At 44.6% G+C, this 26,470-nt stretch overlaps 1 protein-coding gene across 2 annotated transcripts in view; it reads right to left on the bottom strand.

Annotated features, from left to right (window-relative positions):
- Positions 1-26,470, bottom strand: part of nlgn3a (neuroligin 3a) — a 112,875-nt gene that overhangs the window by 13,460 nt on the left and 72,945 nt on the right. For both annotated transcript variants that reach the window (XM_035650278.2, XM_035650280.2), the window contains one exon: positions 24,644-24,829. In XM_035650278.2, coding sequence (XP_035506171.1) covers positions 24,644-24,829 — 186 coding nt within the window. The remainder of the gene's footprint in view (positions 1-24,643; positions 24,830-26,470) is intronic.

Here is a 26,470-nt window from a genome sequence, read left to right as displayed (position 1 = left end):
AGAGAGAGAGGAGAGAAGAGCATAGGCTCCATCACCCACTGAGGGAATCCACTAATTATCCACACTGGGAGGTGTTCATGTGTGTGTGTGTGTGTGTGTGTGTGTGTGTGTGTGTGTGTGTGTGTGTGTGTGTGTGTGTGTGTGAGCGCATGTGTGTTTGTGAAGACTTTGATTGATAAACCGCAGCCATGATGAATAGACCGACTGACGACAGGCATCACCGTGATGGCGGCTAACCATTTGTGACATTGTTTTGTCTTCAGTATCTATACTCTGACATCGACTCGGTGAAGTTGCTCGCGCAATATCCAGGACGAATTAAAGAGAGCGAGCATGATGAAACACCATTCATACATAGCATCTTATACTTTTGTAAAAGCAACAGATAGCCGTATCCTAATCTTCCTGTGTTTGACATGCGAGAACCCGACACCAAAACTGTGAGCAGATCCATCAAACCCCAGCGTCGCTGGCAGATTGAGGTCACACTGAATTATGACTGGAGCTCTAAGGTAATCATTCATTGGGCCCCTGCTAAAATGCTGTCGCGTAGCTCCGCAGCCGCCTCCGCGCCGGTTGTTTTCTGACCTCGACCGCGCTGCCCCCTCACCAGACACCTGTTAAATGGGCATGTGGTTCGAGGCCCGGATTGGTGGAGTAGCCTGTGGAGATAATTTACCGCTCATGAGGGGGAAAAAAAAGGAAAAAAGCTTGACCTTGGGGGTGTGACGGCCACCGAACAGGTTAGAGAGCCACACGCACACACGCACACACACACACGTTTCGACCATGTCTTGACAACCACAATATGGATGAAATGCTGATATCAACGAGCCCTTGCTGCGTCGCTGGGGAGAGAGAGAGAGAGAGTAACATGGCATGGCCGGGCTTTGGATCACCGCTGATGTATTACGTGGCAAATATGGGCATGTGTGAGTGTTGAGTCCGTGTTAATGGACAAGGATGTTCTGATGGTGATGATGCCAGTAAGCGCCATTAAAATGACTGTACTTTGTAATCTGCAACAGCTGGCAAAACTCACCGACGCATCAGCAGAGAGTTTTATCAGCCCGGCCCTCAGATGTACCGTATGCGACCGTACAATGCATCCTGCAAAACCCCTACAACAACGTCATCAAATGTTTTTTTTAAAGATGACATTAATGAGACAGCGATCAGATGACCTTGAAGGTTTGGATTGGCCGAATCTCATTTTATAGGTCAGTAATTCATTTTTCTCAACAATATTCCACATGACTTTTAAGAGCTAACAGGGATGAAAATATGTAAAGCAGCAATATCTTATCTAAATTCTTCTCATATGCATGAAAGCCAGCGCAAGAGAGAGATAAAGTGGCCACAGGCACGTGTCTTTTTTCTCTCCCGCCTTCTAGATCTTGTACTTACTCTTTCGTCGCATTCAGTCGTTCCTCTGCTCTGTTTTTCTCTCTCTCCCTCTCTCTCTCTATCTATCGCACACTCGCCCTGTCTCTTTTTCCGTGGGACCACGCTGAGTCCCTCCCTGCTGATTATTAGACATGAGCCTGCGTTCAGCGGAGCCTGAATCCTCTGAGCCATCTTACCTCCACCATCTCTTCACTGTAAGCAAATCTCCACAGACCCGTGGACTATGCAGAGCCCCCTCTGTTGCAAACATTTCTCTCTGTCCCCAGTGAAACTAGGCTAGCACTCAGTTGGACACACTCAATAAATGTTGAGCTGCCTCTCTTACTGCATTTCACTCAGGCTCTCTCTCGTGCTGTCTTTTTCCCCTTCCTCTTCAGACTCATCCACTCCCCTCAATCCACGGTGTTCCACTTTTTGTTAAATGGTAAAGATATATGAAGTAGGTTATTCCCATCTGAAATATTTAAAGCCAGCCGGGAGATGAATACTTTTAACATTTGCCTAATTGTACAACCTTGGCCACTTGGAGTCACATAACACGGGGTTACAGCTGCCGTCTCCATGGCTACAGCCTACAGTACCACGGGCTGCATCCACTTAAACACAAGTGCCTCTGGTCTGATCATGCATTAGTCCATGGATAATTTCACATTGGTCTGGCAGCCCTGAAACAACACCTACATTATTTCTCTCTTCCATTAAAAAATTCCACCCAAACATCAAATTTGTCAGCTTCAAAACGATTAAAGCTGAAGTAAGTAATAAGTAAAAAGGGCGAGCCGCAGGTTTCTGAGACACTAGTCGTGTCTTTGAGTACACTGGTCTCCCTCAGGCTACGGGGAGATACTATAAGTTGAAGCACAAAAGCATGTTGGTGTGTGTGTGTGAGAGAGAGAGAGAGAGAGCGAGCGAGCATGAATCAAAGTAGGACCATTATGTGTAGTACTTGTCTGCTTAAACATTAGAAATGAAACATTTCCATCACTACTTGATTCGTTGCGTTCATGTTTCCTTGCTCTCTCGTGGCTGCAACTGTTCTTGCTACCTGGCTCTGCATGTTTCCTCAAAACCAGATTTACTCTGCACTGATTTCCTAACAAATGATCCAGCAGCGTAGCTGCCAAAGGAAATGCAACTTCATTCCAGAAAGCGACTGCTCTGTTCACCGTGGATCAGAACGGAACAGGTGCTTAGTTTTCCTATAATTTCTGCAAGAGTCTGTCTAACATCTCGAGATCGTGTTGCAAATATATTTAAGTGAAGAGCAGTGAGCTTTAAAACAGAAGGATAGTAATGTCCATACAGAGGCAGTGTCTGAGGGGCCTGCGTTTTCATCCGTCAGTGTGACACATGCTTCATGCCAGCCCTGTATAATGTTGTTTGAAGCTGTTGGTCTTCTGCTCCAGCTTCTGTAGAGACTGCCTGCTTGCCTGCCGGCTGTGGCTTAGGCCAGATAAAGAGTCTGATCCATGAGGGTGGATGGAAGGAGGAGAGAGGGAATGGGAGAGCAGAACAGAGGAGACACAGAAGAAGGGGATGGAGTAGGATAGACAAGAGGAAGGCAGCAGAAGGATGAAGTTATGGGTGAAAGAGAGGGTAGGAGATGGGAAATAACAGGAGGCGAGAGGAGAGGAGGATTAAAATGACCCCATTGACAGGCTGTACCCAGGTCCGGGGATCGATGTGCTTCTGAGCCCGCCGAGTGTGATATCTCCTACTAATCACGACGTGACATCCACTGGTCAATACCACACACTCCAGGCCTCATCATCACACGCACGCCGGCCTCCCTCCCTCCATCCGCACGCACAGCACAGCGGGACCACCTCTCCTCATCAATCTGGCTGCTAATCACAGGCGCGCACGCCTCACCTGAGTCAAACAGCATTCGTGCAATAATTCTCCAACTTTCATTCAGCCCAGGACCGAGCGTTGGTGACGTTTACTACGTCGGGACGTTTCAGCTTGGTTGTGCTGTCATTTGTAGTAAAGCAGATTAAACTGAAATGTCAAAGTTTTTTGTTCTTTTTGGTGTTGTGTTGTCTAAATTGGATCTGGCACTATAGCAGGATAACACTGCTATTTATTTGAAAATACCATGGGATCCAGACACGGTGCTCACGGCAGCGCATGCATAAATGGGCATGTATCCGCTCTCTAAAAACCATCATAAGACACTTAGTTGAAGGTTAAGGAAGTTATTAAGCACTTTGCAGTTGCACCAAAAGTGTTTGATGGATGAAAAACACACATGTAGGCTCTTTCTTTCTGTAACTGACATTTGGTGCCTCAGAAGTTTACGCTTCATGTCCTCAAAAAAATCTACAACAGACATACAGTTCATGCAATATCTCTGAATAGTCATTTGGCCCCATGCAAGAACATTCTTATCTTTTATTTTTCTTACATTTCATCATATGGTGAATCCATACGAAAATGTCAGATTCAGCAAATGCTTCTAATTTCGGAAAAGTGTGTCAATGACCCACGTAAACAAATGAGCGAACGTAATGAGGATAGCAAATGAGCATAATTAACGGCCAGATCATTTCAAATAAGGCTACGCACTCTCCTCCACATGTAAGGAAGTGTTTCTCATGAAAATGAATTCATAGACTAAACAGGAGAACTTTACAAGAGTGAAGATTAGAGTCCTGCTTTCAGAGATCCAGACAGGAAAGTCTATACTTTTGTTTTTTAAGCAGCGTCAGCAGTGGAATTAAGGGACCGATTAAAGCAGAGCTGTTAATGCTGTGTCACATGTGGGTCACACTGTCACTGAAATGAAGAAGAAATGGTTCAATATGAAAATGCCCTTAAAATGTAGCATGCTAAGATAATTTGACATGCCTTCTCTGGCGTGTAGAGCAGCTAACCTCCTGTGACAAGGCACATCCACCTGGCCTTCACTACACCAACTGTGTGCTTTATCACAGCACGAGTGCACCAGCATGACCTCAGTCACCAGGAGAAAATAGGGAATTTAAGGTAAATTATCTGAAAATCTCCCATGGCAACAATTGACAAATGAGTCAAGCCAGCCGTCTCCATGTGGGCCACGTGCAAGCCGTATGGCAACTGCAACACTCCAAAGCACAAAGGGGTTGTTCGTTTCCCTGGCCATCACCTCAACGTTTAGCAGGTATATTAATAAATGATATATGGAGTTGAACAGAATAACGGTAACATAATTATGAGGTGTAATTTATACAGTATATTTATTTAAAATTTCTTCAAAGGGAGGAAATATGCAATTCATTAGGAAAAAAATTGTTTCAAAAACAGCAGACTCATTTCACATGACTCGTTTGACAGATCTGGACCACTCGAAAAATTGTGATTGTAAATTAAGCCAAATTTTCAAAAATATGAGAAAATTGGTAAATGCGGCAAGTTTTTTCCTGAATCACACCACAAACCTGTTCATATTTTATTTTTTTTCACATGAGGCCCCATTGTTCATATCAGTGTACAAAGTCAGATACGACAAACTCTCTGAATTGCGGGTGCATGGCTCTGCGGTCATAAAAAGAAAAAGTCAACAGTGCGTTTGTCAGTGATGTGACATCAGAGCAGTGCTTTACACGGACGGAGATAAGAGAGGGAACCATGAGACAACCGCTAGATGCTAAAGCACATCTTCCAAAATCAAAGCTGTCCATGACTAATATGCTCATAGGCGGTCAGGAGGATGACAATCATTCAGATATTAGACTGGAGAATATTACAGCCTACAGTAGGTGATGATACTGGATACTGATCTTATTAAAGACCCGGAGGCAGTGAGAGGAGTGAGCGAATTTCCCTAACAACTACTGAAATGTTTATAAGCTGCTGTCACAAAATAAGCCAGTAACAACACTGAAACACGAGGAATCTCTCAGTAGACTGGCGAGCCATGGTAATGATGAAATGGTAAACATAAATTTGGAATACATTTTTCTTCATTAAATCAAATCAACTATTGCAAATCATTAGGATTCAGCCACTTTATAATTCTCGAGTCAGACATGTCGTGTTTTCCCCCTTTGCAGGAAGTGCGTTCCCTCTGCTCGTACTACAGGCCTGGACCATTTGTGAATTTTATTTTTCCCTAAGCAAAAATTCTGTGATTCTTTGAGAAGTGCCACTTAAGGAGAAATCTGCTCGCACAACTGGACCTTGCACGAGGTCCACTGCTGTTATTGATCTGATGTGCATTCACACTGTGGCGAGAGAATGCTCTTTTACTGCTCTTACTATTCATTCAGCTGTTTCCTCCGTTATTTTTTTTTAGGATGCCAACTGTGCATTCTCATGACTACACATGCATGCACGCGCCCACACTGAATTGATTTCTGTCCTTCCCTCTCACTTGGCAGCCTCCCTACCAAACCAAAAGAAACAGAGTGCAAGCACACTGAATGTTTTTCTTTTTTTTTCTCCATTTGCACTCATGCAAGTGTCACGAATGGTGCAGCCTCTGAAGGGCAGAGAATGCTATCTCCTTGTAGGCCCTCTTCTATTGCTAGCTCTCTTTGTGCTCTGGCATTCGAGGCAAAATTCATCCGTCTCCCTCCACACGGCTGCAGTGCCTCGATTGGCCTGATAACTGTGTACGCACAACAACAACAACAACAACAACAACACACACTGTCAGCGAGCCTTGACTAGGCGTCGGTGTGGAAATGGGGGGAATAATGAGTTATTACAGGGTTATCTGTGTGCATCTCCATGTCACGACTGTGTAAGCAGCTCTGCTAATCTCATTAGATGAGACAAGTTGTTAAAGATGTTTTTCAGATTCCCTCGCTCTTCTCCTACTGTGTCCGCAAATAGATTTCAGATCAGTGTGTTGAGATTAACCGAGCAGCAATTTTAGCCCCCACACAAACTGGTTTTCAGCAGAGAGCTGCGCAAGTGGCTGCTGTGTAGTAACAGTGAGAAACATCCGACTCCTGTTGTTTCTAAATATATGCACCATGTTTTACACCCCATCTGCATTGTATAGCAGCCCTCGACGCTTGGTTCATTTTTATATATGCAGCGAGCAGTGACAGCCGGAGACAAAGAGTGCGCTGGCTTCAAGGAAGCAAAGCGCCAAAAGTACAAATCAGATGTAAAACATGTGTCACACGGGACGGTCCAATATATAAGTCGCACACTCAAACATGACAATTCAGCCACGAAATGTGGAAGGATGGGGAAGCTTCTATTCTTGGCGACATCTTGCCTGTGACTGCCAGATGGGATGGCTGTAGCTCATTTTTGGGCCAGGGAAAGCCACGGAGAGGGCGCAGTTGCATTTGTGACAGACAAATTATCGCAAGGGGTGTACACCCCCCTGAGGGGAATCAGAGGGATTCAGAGCAAAGAAGGAAAGAAAGAGTGACGGGGAGAGAGGGAGGGAGGAGAGAGAGAGAGAGAGAGAGAGAGAGAGAGAGAGAGAGAGAGAGAGAGAGAGAGAGAGAGGGAGAGAGTGCCTAAGTCTTGCAGAAACAAATTAGCTGTGAGCAGTAGGGGTATGGGAGGTGAAACTGAGATGGATACGCACATCCCGGCTGAAGGCAGGAGGTGGGTGGAAGCTTACTGCTTACCCTAGCCCTTTTCATAGTCTTCCAGTGCAGCAGATCACTAGCTTACAAGCCTTTGAGTCTGGTTCAGAAAAGGATATGTCCCTGATTACATCTGATTGTAGCTCACAGACAAACAATGTGCGTGGTGTGCATGCACGCACGCACGCACGCACGCACGCACGCACGCACGCACGCAGAGCATAAACACATTGGCTTAGCCGCACATCTGCAGCCCCTAAATATCAACTGTTTCTCCAGGGAAGTCCTACTCCAGCTTACATAGAAAATACCTTGAGGCAAATGTTTAATATACGGCATGTATACCATACAACCCACCTACATAAATGACAACCACACACACACACACACACACACACACACACACACACACACACACACACACACACACACACACACACACACACACACACAGAGAGCACCTAGTAGGCAGCAACCTTTTTTTTTTCTCCGACCAAGAACATCAACAACTCTTTTAATCTAAACCACCATTAATGAACCAGAACTAGAGGCAATGTAAGAAAAAAAACGAAAAAAACACAACACTCCCCTTGATGCGCTGTAATTCCTGCGCCCCACTTGAAATGATATTGCTCTCTCCCATTAGAAAGACTCCCCCTATTACCGATGCCTTTTAGGGTCAGTGGTCACAGCAGCAGCAGCAGCAGAGACCAAGCTGATTAACTATTGTACCAGGCACTGGACGTGCCAGGCTGTGCACGGGCTCCAACAGCGTAAACATATTCTTCTAGCTGTGCCTATGCCACTCTGCGCGTTCCTCTCTCGCAGCGTCTGACACCACTGTTCCCCGCTCTGTCCATTGTGCCAGTAGCCCCGCAGCCAGAAGCCACACAGTCTCGGTCTAATTCAAGGCGGCACACCATGCAAACAGCGGACCAAAATAGGATGGACACGTGTTGGCCTCGCCTTCGTCCTCATTCTTGGGCACACATTAAAGATTGGGGCGCTCCGGACGTGATCCCGGCGTCTGATCGTGGAATTACCCGCTCTGAAGAGAAAAGGCCGCCGTGTTTGTGGATGTATCGAATGTGTGTGCGTGCGTATGCTGCCGTATATGTGCACCTCTGCTCGCATGTGTACGAGCGACCTGTGTGTCGTGTGCTGAGAGGAGCACAGTGGAGCGTAGGCAGCACTGTCACAACAGCCCATCCCTGGAGAGCACTGTGCCTGCCTTCCCGGTCTCATGCTTCATACTGTAAACTCCCATTGAGTCAATTACTGTGGCACGCTCTTCAGCCACCGTGGCCACTTACTGTAAGTGGATGTTGAGACAATTGGGTTATGACATGTCCTACCTTACAAAAAGGCTTGGAAAAGTTCCATTGGCAGCAGCAGCTCCCTGAATATCTACTGGAACAAATCAAGTCAACTGGAAATTCCAACAATTAAGAGCTATTTGTGCTGCCTGTCTGAACTCAGCATTTGGCCACTGAGCATTGATCCGCTGCAGAAACTAATCTAAATCAATCCATTCAAATGTTTTTATTCTAATAAGAAAATACACAGAGTTGCTGAGATGTTGACTTAAGTAATAAAGATTTTAAAAAAAATTAAAATGTGGTGACCAAGGGGTTCATCAATCTGAGATCCCTTATTTCTGCCTCCCCTGAACAAAAGCATGCTGACAGCACATTTATCTGCACTACAAACTCGAAAATATATCTCAGCACGACAAACAGACAGACATATGGATGAACTAAGCGGCCGACATCTATCCTCATTGTGTCACAGACGGAGAGAGGAGGGAGGAATAAGGGGGGGTCATGGCAGGATAAGAGAGGTGTTGGGGTGGGGGTGAGAAGACTCTTAAAATTCCTCAGTGGGTGCTTTTGTCCCAGGAGAGTATTCAAAGCAGGCAAAGGCTCTCTGCATAGGAAAATGCCACTCGGCATGCTAACTGTGACTTTGCATTCATTGTGAGGAAGACACAGGCATCTCGATGCACAGGGTGACTCATGCCACCATTTCATCTGCGCTATGCGCTGTTTTTGAGCTCAGCACAAAGACTCTGAAATGATTTCAGAGTGAGATTTGGTTGAATTAAATTTCTTGGCGCCAAGACATTTCTATGTGGGTTCGAAAATGACCCCACATCTATCCCTTGCAATTGAAGACTGTTTTATACCTGATGTAGATTTGTCAGATGTACTCAACAACAATTTGATTTCTATTGAACTTCAGATAATAACCAAAAGAAAATCTAAAATAATTGTGTTATTTTCATCTTTCAATAGGGCTAGGCAGGTTTATTTTTATGAGTATTTAAGCCCCATGTGGCGGAGAAACAACTATATCGGAGGCTAGTCCACAGCTAAGAAGGCTCGATGGCTTTCGGAACAGTTTGCTCAAAGCATTTTCATTTAACTGTGTTTTGCGCAAGCTCTGCCACCCTCCTATAGGGTCATATTGGTTTATGACGTTCTGCAACTGTGAGTAAATATAAGCTTGTGTATTAGATTTGGGGCCCGAGATGAAATCTAATTTCTGCAAGCTCAGTGAGAGAGATTGCTTGCTGATACACATCCACACATCCAAGGCCACATCTGGCAGGCCCTATCAAATATACATGATCCTCAGGAGATCATGATATAGCTGCACTCCCAAGTCCACAACACAGGTTTGTTCTTTTTCAAGGTGTTTGATACCAACACTGACATTTACTTTGATATTTACTCAATTTGCGCAGATAAGCACGACGTGACATTGATCGTTTTCGCCAAACGCCTCGGTTACTGTCCAACCTCATGAGGATACTAAGAACTGACTATTGTAATGAAGGCAATAAAGCATGCAGATGACTTGGCTGATATTGAGAAGTGACAGTTAATTTCAGTTGGTGTGGCCAGCTGATAACAGATTGATAGTGTCACAAACCGTAATGGATAAGTAATTAATATCTATTGCGCAGTCTCCATTTGGAACAACAACATATCATATTGAATTTCAGATGAAACCAAAAAAACAAAACATTAAGTGACTGAAAACATCTCATTGTCTGGCTCCGTGTCCACCTCATTTCAGACCGGCTGGCCTAATCAACTGGACTATAAACATCCCCGTTCCACAGCAGCACTCCAGCCAGTTTCCAATTGTGGCAGGACAGAATCCGGTATATTTTTTACCTCCGGTTCTCCCCGTCAAGCTCTGAAAATGCCAAATGGGTAGTGGTGGACAGTTTCTTCACTACCTCAATACCCAAAATTGTGTGAGCTGCTTACAGTGGAGGGGTGGCTCAGGGAGTAAAACGCAGAGTGACAGGCCGAGGTCCCGGCACAAGGGCAGAGAGCTGTGAGCTGAGCTATGGTGAGGAACAGTGCGCCCCTGCCCTGGCAGCCTCATCCACTATTTATTTGTGCGTCTGTGTGTGTACGTGTGCGACTCGCCGTTCACGCTCGCCAATGTCATTCTGTTTGCTTATGTTGTGTTTATACACACGCCTGCGTTCTGGTGAACCTTCCGTGCCGCTTGTGGAGCTGGGCGACTGCCTGGCTGAGGTAGGAAAAGCATTCAAGAGCTGCCTTTCCGCCTCGGCGGTCACACTTAAGATTATCAGTGTTTCACATTCAAACCGAGCTGTAGGCATCAGAGGAGAGGAAATGCAAAAGGAGAGAAATAATATTACGGCAATGTGAGAGCGTGCACAGTTTCCTCTCTCCTGTTATTTTGTCCTCTTTTTCATGGTAACACGCCTTTCACCGCAATCTGTCCGTTCTCATATCTTCCCCTAGATTCTCTTCTCTCGGTTGTGTCTCTTGCTGCCAGGGCCAGTAGGCACACAGCTGTAGTCACATGAAATCCCCTGGGGTGGGAGAGTATACAAACCTACATGTACACATGGCCTCTGCGTGCGAATACTGTATTTGTGTGCGCATGTGTGCTTGTGCGTGTGTGCGGAGCTGAGCTAAGGTGAGCTGATCGAGCACAGGTGGGGGGGGGGGGGGGGGGGGGGGGGATGTTTGCACAGGCCAACCTTTAATGACAGTCGATCCCATGGGTCTGGACCTGCTGCAGCCAGAGCCGTGTGTGTGTGTGTGTGTGTGTGTGTGTGTGTGGTATGTGTTCGGAATGAGCGTGTAAGTGTTTGCCCGCGTTCAAACACACCAGTGTGACCAGTATCAATGTGTGTCTTTTGGAGATGACTTATGTGTGTCTGGGTGCGAATCAGGCACGCTCCACTTTTTCAATGTCAAGCGAACACATATTCAACAGCAACTAATGTCACAACACTTGACACATATTTCACCCACAGACATTTCTTTTCCATCACACAGCACTCGGAGCGGCACCGGTATACGCCTGTTCTCAATACTATAGAAGACTAAATGTATGTTGTCACCTTCCATCGCTGCGCAACAACTCAGTGAGGGATTTAAGGTCAGAGATAACTACAAATAATTACACATTTTAATATACTTTCAATCTTTTTAAATGTCTAAAAATAGGGGGATATGAAAAAAAGTTTGACAATATTTATCGTCTGAACATTATTATGTTATTCTTTATTTATTGTCATTGGGTTAAACTGTAGGTACATTTACTTTTTTCATTGACTGTTTCCTGTTATTCCGATGCTGATTCTGCCTGTACGTGTTTTGACCTGCCTTTTCTGACTTTCCTTTTTGCCTGCCCCTGCTGGATTTCTTTGCTACACCTATTGACCACCTGGTTTGACCTGTGCTTATTTATAAAAGCTTGTTTCTGCACCTGAACTTTTCGACATCTTCTTTTGTGCTTTTCCTCCAATGACAGTAGAAATGTCTGTGGAGAAAAGGCCTATTATAGGGTGATGATTCTCATAAAGTAAAGATTTAGGAACACATTTTTATACATTTAGTTTCATTTTTTAATGAAAATGTGAGGAGCTATTTGATTGTGCTCACTCTGTAGATATATATACTCTATACTATATCCCTTATTTTTATATCACCACCAAATTGGCAAAAACATAAAGTAGTACCTGGGCAATCATTTTTTTTGTACAAAGAAGGTGATCTTAACATGTATACAGGACTCATGAATATCATGACACATTCATTCACAAAATGTGCTCAGATACAAGTCCCTATAGTCGATTGAGGAGAGCAATGAAAAGAAAAACCCTTTTGGGTGGAGGGGGACTTTAACAGTTACTAAACTGCATAAAATAATCGGTATCAGAAATAGCTGGTAAGGGACCTTGAGTCTGGATTGTTTTGTCAAACCAGGGGGCTATAGGTTTACTACTGTTTTTCTTATTTATATACTGGATTTTGTTTACTTTTAAATGTGGAAAATGGGAGAATATGATATGGGGGAAAAGTCCAGCCATGTTGATATATATTGTGATAAAGTAAACTGACAAACTACACTGAAAAAAAGGTTTATGACTATCTGTAATGTAGCAAACTGAACAACTGACAAATCAAGGGTACTTAATCAAACAGATGCAAAAAATTATATAAACATCCAAATTGACTGAAAGTGTTCCTGCTTACTGATTTGCATCCTTGCGTCTCTGATATTGCATCCCAGTTTGTCTCTCAGTATATGAATATCATTATACCCCTGATACTTAATTGAAAAGATCCCAGATTTATAAATGGGTCTCGCTTAAGTTTTTTTTCTGCTCATCTCTTAAAAAAGGTAGTTACTCACAAACATGTTTTGCACGTGGAAGCACTGTCTACATACCCTCCTTGTATATTTTCCGACAAGGTATCACAGGTGCGAATATTTTGTATTCTGTGTGGACTGTTCTTGAGAACGTTGGCACATGGCAGATGAGCCTACGGTTGCTGTCATTTACTGTAAATAGCTTAGAGCATATCAGTTCCAGCACACATTGATTTCTGTCAATCTCTCCCCATGTCGCTATTCACTTTGCCTGCTTTTCTGCACAGGGAATGTTTGCAACTGGCCTTTGTTAATTCACTGAAGTACTTCCGTGGTAACATGTTTTCCTGTTTGAATTTTAATCAAACATGGGCCGTCCTTTTTCAGCCAGGGATGGGTTTTTGGCTTTGACGTGCGGGTGCAGTGTTTTTTGGCTCTGATCTGTGGCTGTTCCATTGAACACCATCAGATATTCACAGCGCCATCTCTGATGTCGCAGCTCTCCAACCCGCTCGCCAGCTTCATCAGTTTTGACACAGAGACACAGACTTGTGCTTTTGGGTTCCTGACAAATTACGCCAGTACAATCTACAGTGTTTGAATAATTTAACACCGTGCTGCTTGGGGGATATTTGACAAAAACAAAACACAAAAAAAACATAACCCCTACTCCCTTTAGGGTTTGATGTACAAGGCACCATCCATCTGTCCTCTGGGATATCTTGTATCTTTCTGTATGTCAAGTGAGGAGCATGTTTTGGTACTGCAGATGCCGGCGGCGGTCTTTGAGGAGAAATCAGGTACCCATACACCCCCTGTCGTTCCCAGGAGGTCAGGGTCAGAGGACAACATGGGTTGGATAGGCAGTTGATACCATACCGCTCTCTAATAGAGACCAGGGGGAGAGGAGGAGAAGCAGAACGCTGGTAGAACTGCAGCACAGAGGCGCTGTTTCCCATCCAGTCTCCCTCCCTTCTCCTAATGAGCATTCTATTAGCAGCTAGGGGACGGATTTAGGCAGTTAGGCATACGGAGAAGGCTGGCTAACAATGCAAGCGGTTAGCTAAACAGCTGTTCTCTCTCTGCTGCCACCTCCCATCCCCGGCTAATGAAGCCCTCACCGATGAGCAGGAGTCCCGGGACATGCCGGAGAACAGCCAGAAAAACCCAGACAGGAAATCTCAGACACTCAGAAGCATCATAAAAAAGTCTGTGCGGAGGATCACTTCTACGATTGGACAAGCAAGGCTCCAGTTAGACAGTGGCTCTGAGGGGAACCCTAAGAATAGCACATTGGGCAAGCAAAGACGTATTTATGAGCACACGGCGCTGCTCTGTGTTTGGAAAGTAAACACTCCTTTGCATTGTTTTTTTTTTCCGACAGGAAAACGGCAGGAGCTTTCGATGCCTTTCTTAATGGATAATAAACAGATCACAGTGATGATTTTTGTGAAATGTTGCATCGCTACATTTCATTATCCTCTGCCGTTCGAGTGGTGTTCACAGTGGTGGGCATCGATCAAGATTAGTGGCATGCCATACGGGTTTGTCAACATCTGACATACTGCGGAGGGTGCATGCACTCCAAACAGCCTTCACTTAAACAAGGAGAAATGTTTCTGGAGTGACGCCTATTTTTCATCCCATAAAAACACAGATGCCACACTATGTTTGGCTGGAAAAAGCAGTATTTGTTTTGATTAAACGTCGCGTCTGTCAAAGTCTTGACTGTCTGCCGAAGCCCCGGTCACCTTCTTGTGATATATGGGTTAAGATTTACTTTGCATGTGTTCTGTTTCCTTCTCCTTTGTTGAGCAGTCCCTCTGCTGTCAAAGCTGCCTCCTGTTATAAATGAATGGCTGGTTTGAACGTTGGCCTGTATCACAGCTCGGGTGGGAGGTGTCGAGATTCTCAGTCTTCACTTATAACTTGCATCAATTATCCAGGTGCGCTTAGGTGTGAAAATAGAGCTTATTAATCTCCACACAGCCACTTCTGCCACTGTGTTGCACACTGAACTGCTCATCATTTTCTCAGCTTTGGGGAAAAACCTTCCTTTTAGTGTTTGCTTTAATCTGCATTTGTGAGCTCATGGATAATGTAGGCGTCGGGTGGGAGTTTAGTTTGACTCCTTCCACATTCCTCTTCTTCCTTATTTCATCTGAATAGAAAAATAGAAGCCACACTGGTTTCTGATCCACTTCATTGCCGTGCTCTGTCAGCAAACACATCCTCAGCACTTCCTGCAGCTGCTTCACAATAAAAGCCTTCCAGCTGTTCGGGGAGCGTGATCACTTTTCTCGCCAAAATGCCGTTTTCCTGTTGCTTGATTGCTGTCTCAGTCTGTACCAATCACATAAGTCGTTTTTTTCTAATGAAATCATATGGAACCAAAACACCAAAGGTTTGAAACACTGACACCCTTACATTTTGACCCATATGTAGATGATGTCTGTAAATATAACATGGCCATTGTTTAGGCTGTTGTTATTTTTTATTCTTTGTATTTCAGAGGAATAACTCTGTTTTATGATCTCAAATCATGAAAAATGTCATTCTTTCCAGCAAAGATTTGGCAAAATTATGAATATAATAATAATATTATAATATATTTAACTCCCTTGGGTCGCATATATGTGACTTTATGGGGGTACATTATTCCCCCTAAACAAAATGAAAGAACATGACATGTCAGTGACATGAGTTTGGATTTTGTAGTTGCCACAGTGAGAAATGTTCAAATCTTACACGAGTGCTTTAAAGTTCCCCAGGAGGGCTTTTTCTGTTAAGCACCTGCGCCACGTGTTGAATTGTATCTCTATGGCCACTGTGGACTAATCTCTAATATTGATAATGCTGTACAAGCTGGGCATTTTGTTGAATCGAATTGTCTATCTGATGAGGAAACCTCCAACCCTAACCCCAGAGGTGCAACACCTCTGTGGCAGATTGCTTCTCATCTCACCCTCAATTTTAGACGGTTTGGAAAAAGGTGTGAATGACTGGCTGTCATGTGTGATTGGATGATATGTTGTCCCTGCCGTTTTGTTGAACGCAGACAGAAACCTTGCACCTGCCATTTATACTTGATTTAACATACAGCCCCTATTTGCTATTTAAGTCCGAGTCAGTTTGCAGCAACAGGTATCCCCTCAGTCCAGATGTCAACTGAAAATGAACATTGTAACTTCACGTAGAATTTACTGTCCATGTGACAAGGAAATTGTCTTGAAGTTGTGAAAAAGAACATTGGCAATATTGTTCTCTAACAGTTGCATTCGATTTGGTGAATGACTCTCTTTTACCGCTGAAAAGGATCTATAGCTTATGTTACCTCTCTAAGCTAAAAATCTATTACAGCCTCGCAGGCCCGAGAGCTAAAGATTTAGTCTTTTTGTCAGGTTGCACAATGTTGGCCCTTTATAGTAGAGGATTCTGCTTGTCAGCATGTTTGCTGAAGTTTCTCTCATTGGGGATTTCATTGTGCTCAGACTATGCAAATTTCACAGCTAAGGCTAATGCACTGCCCAGAACTGAACGTCTTGGTAGGCAGCTTGTGACTGCATATGTTCTCTCTCACACACACACAAACACACACACACACACACACACACAACCCTACCCTAACAACAACTACAACTTGCCCTAAGAGTATACAAACCTCTGATTAAAACATGTCTTCACTTTAAAATTGATTCAAATGATTTACGTTATGGGAAATACAAGTTACCGTAATGTGATTAATACATAGACCACGCACGCACGCACGCACGCACGCACGCACACACACACACACACACACACACACAGTTAAAATATACAGTCACAGAACATTGTGTTAGGGCTCCAGATGTCATACATGAAAACCATTCTCGGCATCACATTGTTATAGGCTCTCGTCCAGCAGCAAATCACACCAGCGTGTTCTTGCAGCACAGTAATTCAACTGATGTTTTTCCTGTGCAACACATTTTATCGCACATTGAAAAAACAATTTTCTTTCCAAATCATTCTGTCTGTATGCAGCGACTGTAGCAAGCAGGCTCTATGAAAACAGAATGATATATTCCTGGGTGCCTATTATGATGCAGTAAGCAGGTTTTTATTTTTTCTCATCTGAGCACATGAAGCGGTTAGACCAGAATTAAGTGAGCAGCCACACATTTCCAATTTCAAAAATAACTTCCAAGTTTCAAAATCATCACTTGTAACTCTTTGAAACAGCCGGTAATGTTCCCATCCCACTGCAGAAGATGTATATAAATCACATGTTATGCAAACCTGTGAAATTGATGAGGAACGTGACGGTGCGCTCAAGCATGGCGTGGTTTTATAGCAGCTCCACGGTGTCTTGTCTGTTTTTCATGCAGAGGCACCGAGTGCTTTTCTGGGAGCAGGCATAAACAGATGTACAAGCTCTGATGGACTGACCCAGCTAGCTGCAGAGGTGAGCTGTCAGCAACAACACGCAAAACACTGCGTGCTCGTGGTCATCACTAAAGGGCAAAGTTCAGCTAATTACACCGCAGTTATTCATCTGGCAGACAAACATGGAAACAACAACGGTTCAAAATCTGGCCAATAAACACTCAGGGAATAGACATTTATACAATCATAGGTAAAGAAGAAACAAATACAATTGTGAACTGAAGACGAAAAAAGAAAAGACAAAAGAAAAGATGGATGGAAATAATGAAATGAGAAAACAGCATAAGGGAATCTAGCGAGCGGTGGCAGAAATTGGGCCAATATGTGTGAAACAAGAAAGAATAAAGGGAGGGTGAGAGAAAAAGCGAGAGATAGAGAAGGTGTGAGAGGAGGAGGGAGGTCAGTAGAGATGTGGAGATGGGCGGAGGAGGAGGGGGAGCGATGAGCCCCCAGTGCTCAGCTGTCAGTGCTTCCTCTGCAGGTGGGGCAGGAGGAGTGCCAAGTCCCTCTCTCCCACTCACACAGACACCCATGCATCGCTCTATAATGGATGCTTTACACTGGTGCCAGAGCGAGAGAGAGTGAGGCAGAGAGAGGGAAACATGGTGAGAAACGAAAGAGAGACACGGGGGAGGGTGGGCATACTGGACAAAGAAAGGAACTGCTATGAGGAACAGGGGAAAGGAGCAGAAGAAAATGCCTCAGAGATTATGGCAGTGGAGACAGACAGACAGACAGACAGACAGACAGACGTACAAGCAGACGGACAGAAATTACCATCAAGTCATTACGCCAATCAAGAGCGGAAACAGACGAGACAGTCTGGGAGCAATACGAGGCAGCTATTGGTTTAATTGATCTAAGGCCTAACAGGATCAAACAATGGCGGGCCGCGGCCAGGAGCTGCAGGCACCGCTCCCCCTCCGCCATGACTGACTGTCACTGTCCATTAGGAGCTGTATGAGTGTGCCCCTGACAGTGATTTATGAAGAATGATTCATATATGGCATCTACCTGAACTAATGACTTGCCAGCGTCTTCCCTGGGGATTGCAGGTCATCAACAGACGACATAGTCTGTAGTCATCTTGTTCATCAGCTGCGATTAGATTCCAAAAGCAATCTCGCCGATACATCACCAGATGGGTCTCGTCGAATTGTCCTGGAGAATATTGCTGAGACAGACGGTGAGTGCCACATGTCGCTCAGGCTGGTACAGTTGTGGATATGGGGCTACAGGTATATATGGTGAATGCAATGCAGTGAGCTATTACCGTGGTTGATGGAGACATGGATTTACTAAAGTCCTCAATTATCCCCTGCTTCTTTCTCTGACCTCCCGCACGGCTCTTTAACACCCATAACTCTATGCTTTATTGGCTCAACTACCTGCTGCAAGCAGAGACAGACTGATGGCTGGACTACCTGAATGAAATGCCTTCACCCTTTTCAGGCCATTTGTCAATTCTTCATTCCTCCGCTCTCTTCTGGCAAGGGATAGGTAAAGCTGCCTCCCTCTGATGGACAGCCCAGCTGGATATTGTTTTCCAGAGTGTTACCTCAAACTGGCAATCTGACCTCAGCGGAGTCATCTTTACCCTAATAACACCCCTCCCACCTCAAATTACTCCTCAGGGTTTTTTTTTTATTCTGCTCAATACATTTTCTCTTTGCAGTGGTGAGTAGTGAAGAGAGAAAACCTATTTGCTGCCTGAATTAGGCCATTACCAATTTCGTTCGAGTTCAAAAGGGATTAATACCTTTTAGTTGTTGGGTAGTCTTCCATCTTTCTTTTGTAAAAATAAAGTGTTTTTTTTTCTCCGGCTACAAAGCCATTCAAAGTGTGATGGAAAAATGCCACACACAGGCCACTTGTTAAAATCAGTTTGCTTTTTCCCCACAATGACGGCCACAGTATATGGCAGACAACAAAGCTGAGTAGTCAGGGTAAATAAATACAAGCATTCTTGGTCCACAGAGATGGCATCCCCCTGGTTTAATTATCGCTCTTGTCAATCGAGGTGGAAGAAAACGGCACCTGACAAGGCGCGTCCCCATTCTCTCATCTTGTATAGGCCTTTTTCACACCCTGAGATGCACAGACACCTTTCGGCAAACAACCAAATCAAACCTTGAGATAGAGGCACTCTGTTGCCCTAATCACCCAGGTAACTTTACAGTTCCGAGTTGCTGAATGCCTTTGACACCTCAGAAATGGGATCTATTCAACTTCAACAATTGTCCCCGGTTATTCTCAAGCATGCGGCATTTGCACAACAATGGCAGCTGCATCCTGTATGAATACAGGATGTGGTTATGCTGCTATCTTTCCCGGTGACTCCCAATTCACATCCCAGCCTTTTGCAAGGTGCCATTATTTAATGCTTAAACTCCGGTCGATGGATGGCTGCTCCAGGATGCCGAGCCCACAGAAATGAAGTTGACACTGAGTATGGATGGATCGCACCCCAAGAGCTCAGTACAGGGACATTATGGTGTGGGGAAGTGCAGGCCTGCAGGCTATTTCACAAGGAAAACCTCCCATGGGTCTCATATCAGGAAGGAAACCCACACGTGTTATTTTCAAAGGTCACAGCTAGATGTAACATTACAGCTAGAGCAGTACTGTATTGTAACACTCACAAAGGCTCTTCATCTACGTATCTGGCCTGTTGGCCTCCTCCTTCATTCCGTAGGATAGGGTAATTTGGAGCAGTATTTGTATTAGCCTTAGATTAGGCATCAATATTTCAAGACACGGCACGTGTGGGAACACATCCTTACAATTCGCAGCACTAGCACTACAACAGAGTTTGTGTTTTCTCCTCTGAGGACAACTCCAAGCCGGCATGTACATGGTAGGTGATTGTCAGAGCAGAGGTTAGGTGCTCATGGCAGCGCAGTCTTTGAATCCCACGATGGGAGCACTGTATCAGCAAGATTGACGGGGGCAGATTGATTCGAGGTCCAGTAAGTGTTGTTGTCAGTCTTATTTCCTTCCTGTGCAGGTCCACATGTTAAATACATGCCAGAAACAACACAGTAATCGTTTGCACAGAATGTGCGGAGGAAGACAAGACCTTACAAGGCGGTCTGCTCCCTAACCTTCCCTCTCTGAATGCCATTAATCCTTCAAATATATTTACAATATAATTATGAACAAAATATGAGGAATAATTTACCCTTGAAGGATATAGTGTAGAAAGTAAGTCTGACACATGTCCATGAAGTATCAGAAATTACTTAAAAAATAAATACCCACACAAATCGAAAAATCAAGGTCAAAGTTTGCATATTCACATTGATTGTTTTATCAAACTACTTGTGGACCTGAAGTTGTGATTTTTTTGTGGGTCTTTTTTGCTTTAAAACTGCAAAAATATTTGCTAATTAATTTATCAATTCAAACCCAAATCCATTGGATTAAACGTTCAGCTCCTTCTATCATTCAACATACTAATCCTCTAATAAGTGCAGAGTTACATTGCAGGGGAATCGTGTGGGATGATAAGATAATGCCACATTCATTAAGAGTGTGTCATTTTAGTTTGGGTTGGAAGTGTTTACTTTTGCCTTCATATAACTGACCGTATGTGATCATGAAGGCCACGGCAGTTTTTTGTCTCAGTTTCATCATTACATCACACTCAAGTAACAGAAGCCCTAGTTTCTCACCCAATCAGCCAGGAAATTGGACAGTAATACATCAGTTCCTACGACTTCCAAGACTCATAATTTCCAAGACGACATGAATCATACATTATCATCAGAACGTCGACAAGTAGCTCACCATGAAGATAAGCAAATAATAAATCTAATATTTCAGATTTGATTTGAATAAAATGTCCTGCCATGCGGTTTTATTTATATCTCTATGATCCTATATTTATACACATCTCACAACGCTTCTTTTCACTTATATCATCCTCTAATCTATGGACTGAATTACGTGTTACCCTTTCCTGACAACCGAGTACCTGTCCCACTGCCCCCTTAATACTTACGGTTCAAGGGGTTTCAGTGTTTGCTCGCTGGTGTCTTGCATTAAAAGGCCTTGGTACTCATTGCACCTCTGTAATAAAACCCAAGCATTTAACATGCACGTTTATGGTCTTCAATAACCCAGAAGTCTTAATAAAAATGAAAGCTGACATTGGCATGAAGGATCCCCCACACTAGCTGTCTTTAATGTCCGAGACGTTCCATTAAAAGGGGAGCACTTCCTCCGAAGCAGAGCTTTTATCCTGATTGCTTACAGGAAGAGAGAAGGGAAAAAAAAGGAAAGAAACGAAATGACCTTCAGCGCCTCTACGACCACAGCCCTTCCCTCATGTTTGCTTTGTGGATAGACATTGCCACGTGCATGGACCACTGGGAGACGCACACCGATGCAGACACATGCGTGTAGATACAGTAAGTTTCCTGAAGGTTGTGTGGGGTGAAACACTTGTTGACTCACATGCAATAGAGATATATGTACAAATATGAGTCACTGGCCACTTGGTATTCTGTTCACACCTACAGAAGCTATCTCACTTTTTATATCGTAATGATCATTAAGGAGACAGGGAAAAAAGTCAAATCTGCATGTTCAGCTAATGCCCGCACGATGCCAGATAGATAGTAAATGGGACGCGTGAATGTCCTTGCTTCTGAATTTCTTCCGCCATTTTCTGTTTGAAGCTGAAGAAAATGAAGATGGGGACGGAGATTTCCCTCTTCGGGAACACAACAGTTGAGCTGAATTTAATAAGCTGGTCAAAAACGCTCTCCTGCTGAGAGAGACTGTGCTTTTAATGACCATTCTCCTTCCAAAGTCTCAGATGTGCGGCGATAGATCGCTTGCCACATAGCAGACAGGGAAGCCATCTTTTTTAATAGCAACGCAACACACATGCTGCAGACATGGGAGCCGAAACCCAAAGAGGCAGAAAGAGAGAGAGACACACTGGCACATGGAGGGAAAGTGTGTGTCCCCCTTGCATGCTTTTACTGTGTGAAGGCAGCGAGACAGATGGGTGCAGTAAGGGAAGAGAATGGATGAAGGAGGCAGGGCAGGGACCAGGGTCTAAAAAATCCAACCCTCAAGAGAGGATACCCAGGCCAGCCTCCGCGCAAGCCAGAAGGGAGGTGGCTCGTGATGGATGTACCCTGTGACCGGAGCCCCCGGCACGCCCACATGGAGACGCCACCAAGGCCAGTCCAGAGGAACTGGCAATCAAAGAGCGAGAGCGAGAGCGAGAGAGAGAGAGAGAGAGAGAGAGAGAGGGAGAGAGAGAGAGAGAGGGAGGGGGCTGGAGGGCTTGAGTGATATAGGAGGATCCAGCTTATTAGAAAGGCTTCAGGAGAAGCATGGAGCATCTGAAGTAAGTTGTCGTTCTGCCACCAGCAGGCATAAAAGGCGTCTCTGTTAGATGGAAAGTCTATGCACTGTAGGCAGTGATGACAGACTGTACAGTAAGAGTGGGAATACTGTCATTAAATTCACCGACACACTGGGGAGCTCCAGAACAGTGTGTCATCGCTGATTTACTCCACCAACCTTTTTTTTCTTTTCTTTTTTTTTACCTGGGCCTCGCATTTCTGCATCTGAACAGAGCAGGTGAAGGAAAATGTTTGTGTGTGAACATGCGCGCGCACGCATATAGAAATGTATGACACTGCTACTCTAAGGAGAGTGTATCAATTTTTCAATTTGAAGTGCAAACTTGGAAACTTAACAAAAGGCACTTTTCCTGAGATGCAACAGTATGCTAACAGCGATGGGAAATCATTACTCAAATCCATTACTAGAGGCCACCTGAAACCAGGTGTGCTCATGCCACAGTGTATAATTCATTTGATTATAGATTTTTTTCCTCCCCCTTCAATTTTCACCGCTATGCGCATGCAGATACTTTGATTCGTTTCTGTTTGTTGATTGCTGCTTTTTTGTCTTGGCAACAGCAACAACCTACCCGTTTTCAATTCAACTGTTAAGACTATTGGAGAGGAGGTGCAAAAAGACTTTTTTTTCACTTGGATTTTCCGTCTCATCCTGCAGCCCACTCCAGTCCTAAACTTTATATAATTACAACAATCTGTGCTCCGAGAGAGACTGTGTGAAATCTGATTGCCATTGGAAACATTCACAGCAAGAATCCTGGCGTGATACAAGGCTTCCCGTTTCAATTTCCTGGGATCCCACAAGTTTTACTGACTGCTTTTCTTTTTTTCATCCCATCAGTGGGGCATACATTTTCATTCAGGGGAAAAAAAAACAGAGCCGGTAATATCCAATTTACTGGAAGGCAGAGGAGATGGTTTCACTGTCAGTATAATAACATGCTACATGGAGCGTAGCATTATGGAGTATGAATAAAAAAAAAGGCATTTATGGTAAAAATTCAATTGAAAAGCAGTCATCATTCATCGGAGGAAATCAAGGCAATTAGTAACACTTTAATGCAAATTGGAGAACACAAAACAAATCGCAAATCGCTGGCACCGTGTGGGAGCCCAGAGAAAAACAGCTGATATGACCTCTTTCAAATGCTCGTTGGTCTACTAATCAAGAAACTGAGGACAGAGATTTTACTCTGCCTGGTGACAATATTAACTGTGCTTTTTATTGGTGAGTGTGTGTGTGTGTGTGTGTGTGTGTGTGTTTGTCTGTGGTGCTTGCGGCTGTGCCACTTAATAGTTTCCTGACCACAATGTTGTCTCAGACCAATCCTCTCTCTAACGCAAGACTGATTCCTTTAATGCAGTTCACTTCCATGTGATTTACAATAAAAGCCCTGTGTCACATTACCAACCATGTGTCCCAGACATGGGCTTTTGTGGCTTGTTAACATGGCTGCGTGAACATGATTTCAGATTTCTCATTTGGAATATTACCACAACGTAAACAATTTGGAAGAACATGAACAACAACACTTATTCCCTTATGTGCACACAACACTGCTATCAATTCCATGCAAGAAAACAGCCAGACAGCTCAAAGCAACGGCAAGTTCACATGAACCAATGCACTTCCTGCAAGAACTGACATATGAATGCAGTTGGGCTCCGTCTTAATCGAATGATGCATTAGAGGAGCATGAGTATGAGGGATGCTTATCCCGTGTGCAGGTTAAGTACACATGCTGCATTTAAAGACATGGCCAACTTGGGCAGTAAATCACCATGAAGTGGCATTAAGGTAGCAGGGGATAAACAGCATTGCTTACAAAGAGGACAGTGGGAGTGTGTTTGTCATTTAGCATGACTGGCTGCCACTAAAAAGCTCTCCCTGGTACACAATGTTTTTCTTTTAGCTTGCTTACAAAAGGCACATTATACCTACGTGTTTGTTTCTGACATACACGAATCTAGCAAACCAGCAGAGTACGTCAAGTCCCACATGGGGTTTTAAATCTGCCGTGGAGTTCCAATTTCCCGATGGGAACGAACGACACGGTGATTTGAATGCAAACACCTGCCTCTTAAGATCATTCACTATGCCGCACGGTACAGTAGAATACGTTACTCAATAACTTGTGGCCTGCATCGCCAGTTTCTAATACCCAGCAGCCTACACACCAGCAGGCATGAGCTCCGCAGCTGTATCACCCATCCCCCCTTGTCCCTGCCGTGCTGTACCTTCAGAGTGGTGGGAGAGGGTGAGCAGGCTGACGCAGGAAGCTCCGATCCCAGAACCGAACACAGTGATGCGGTTGGAGTCTCCGCCGAAGAATCCGATGTTCTCGCTGATCCACCTTAGAGCCTGGATCTGGTCGAGGAGCCCGTAGTTCCCTTTGGCAGCCTGGTCACCAGTACTGAGGAAGCCTGCAAAGCACGCAGGGATTAAGAGATTAAAAACTTGCACAGAGAAAGCTAATGAAATCAATGTCACCGAACAAGAAAAAACAAAAATAGACAAGTAGGTAGTCTGCAGCTTCAACTATATACAGCTTTTTGCACGTACAACACAAAAGGTTATCTGTGATGGCTAACCCCATCCCGATTTTGTCAGGCGAGCCATCACGCCAGGTTACAGCAGCTGTGAAATCGTGACTTATTGGATGACGGCTGTTGGTAAAATAGGAGTGTGCGTGACCGCATGTCATCTGCACCTTATGGGAAATCAATGGCATGTCTCCCTGGGTGTACACCTATCATCAGATATTGAGCAGTCCTGATGAAAACCTTACGAAATCTATGAAAACTCCACGGACAGAGAGAGAGAGAGAGAGAGAGAGAGAGAGAGAGAGAGAGAGAGAGAGAGAGAGAGAGAGAGAGAGAGAGAGAGAGAAAAGACATGATAATGAAATTTACAATCATTTTGATCCTGCAGACACCTCCATATGGACTGCGACCTCATTATATTTCCTATCAGTTTTACCATCTTCTTCTGGCAAGGCTTCTGGATTCTCTCTCCTACGGGTGCCACATACTTTCAGTCCAAACATTCACACCGTGCACTATTTTCCCTCCATGTCTGTGTAACCTACTATATGGACAGTGATCCTCTCTTGGGTACATCCGAGCTCGTGTTAACACACGACCCTCTCCCAGCTGCTCTCCGGGGCCTAAGCCCTGCTGAATGATGGGTAATCGAGAGTCACGGGAGAAGATCAAAGGCAAGCAATCCCTGAAGTCCCCACAGTGGACTCAGTGTCCATCAAACCCCTGAACATGCATACGAGGTGACAGCTCGGAGAAACGCATGGAAACCAAGACCCCCTCGCTCTTTAGTGGCCATATCAGCAAACACTTCACAAGCAATAAATGTGTTGGTGGTGAACATTCACAAGCCTCCAGTGATGGTCCTTCAGCATTGCTTCTAACATCCATTTCATGGTCTATGCCTCCATATAATGACGAGCTCTCTGTGTTCAAGTCCCGAGGTTGGGGAAAGGGAATCATTTTTGATATCAGCAATGCAAGAAGAAAAAAAAACAAGATCAAATCGGTGCGCTTCTTGACTCAGGTCAGCCCAACGATGCAAACTATGGATAAACACAGATAAGAAAGCAGCTGCTCCAGGCTCATTGGCTATTTATGGTATGTTCGTACCAAACGGGATGCGTTTCTGCCACTGCCTATTTTATCCTCTTTGTTTGAACCAGAGAGTATAGAGGGCTCAACCTCCTGCCCAACCCCCAGCAGCACACCCGCCTCGCCCCCGAGTGCCTGTTTGCAGCAACAAAGAGGGTGGGCAGGGGGAAGGCCAGGCCTGATCATCGATAGGAGAGAGGCGGTGGCACAGGAAGCAAAGCAGGAGACAAATGGATCAACAGATGGTCTCCTTCAGACGCATCCCTGAGGATGACAGAGCGGCAAGGCACATGCAGAGAGAGGGAGTGAAAGAGACAGGCAAAGGAACAGAGACGGACACAGACAGAAGGGATAGAGGGATACTCCGTCCAATTTGAAGAGCTTTTCCTTTTCCTTTTTTCTCGCGGTGGCTCCTCGCGTTCAGTCATA

Source organism: Scophthalmus maximus, chromosome 9 (assembly GCF_022379125.1).
Source record: "Scophthalmus maximus strain ysfricsl-2021 chromosome 9, ASM2237912v1, whole genome shotgun sequence".
Lineage (NCBI taxonomy): Eukaryota > Metazoa > Chordata > Actinopteri > Pleuronectiformes > Scophthalmidae > Scophthalmus > Scophthalmus maximus.
Note: the sequence above shows the minus strand (reverse complement) of the source record. Positions and strands in the feature narration are given on the sequence as shown.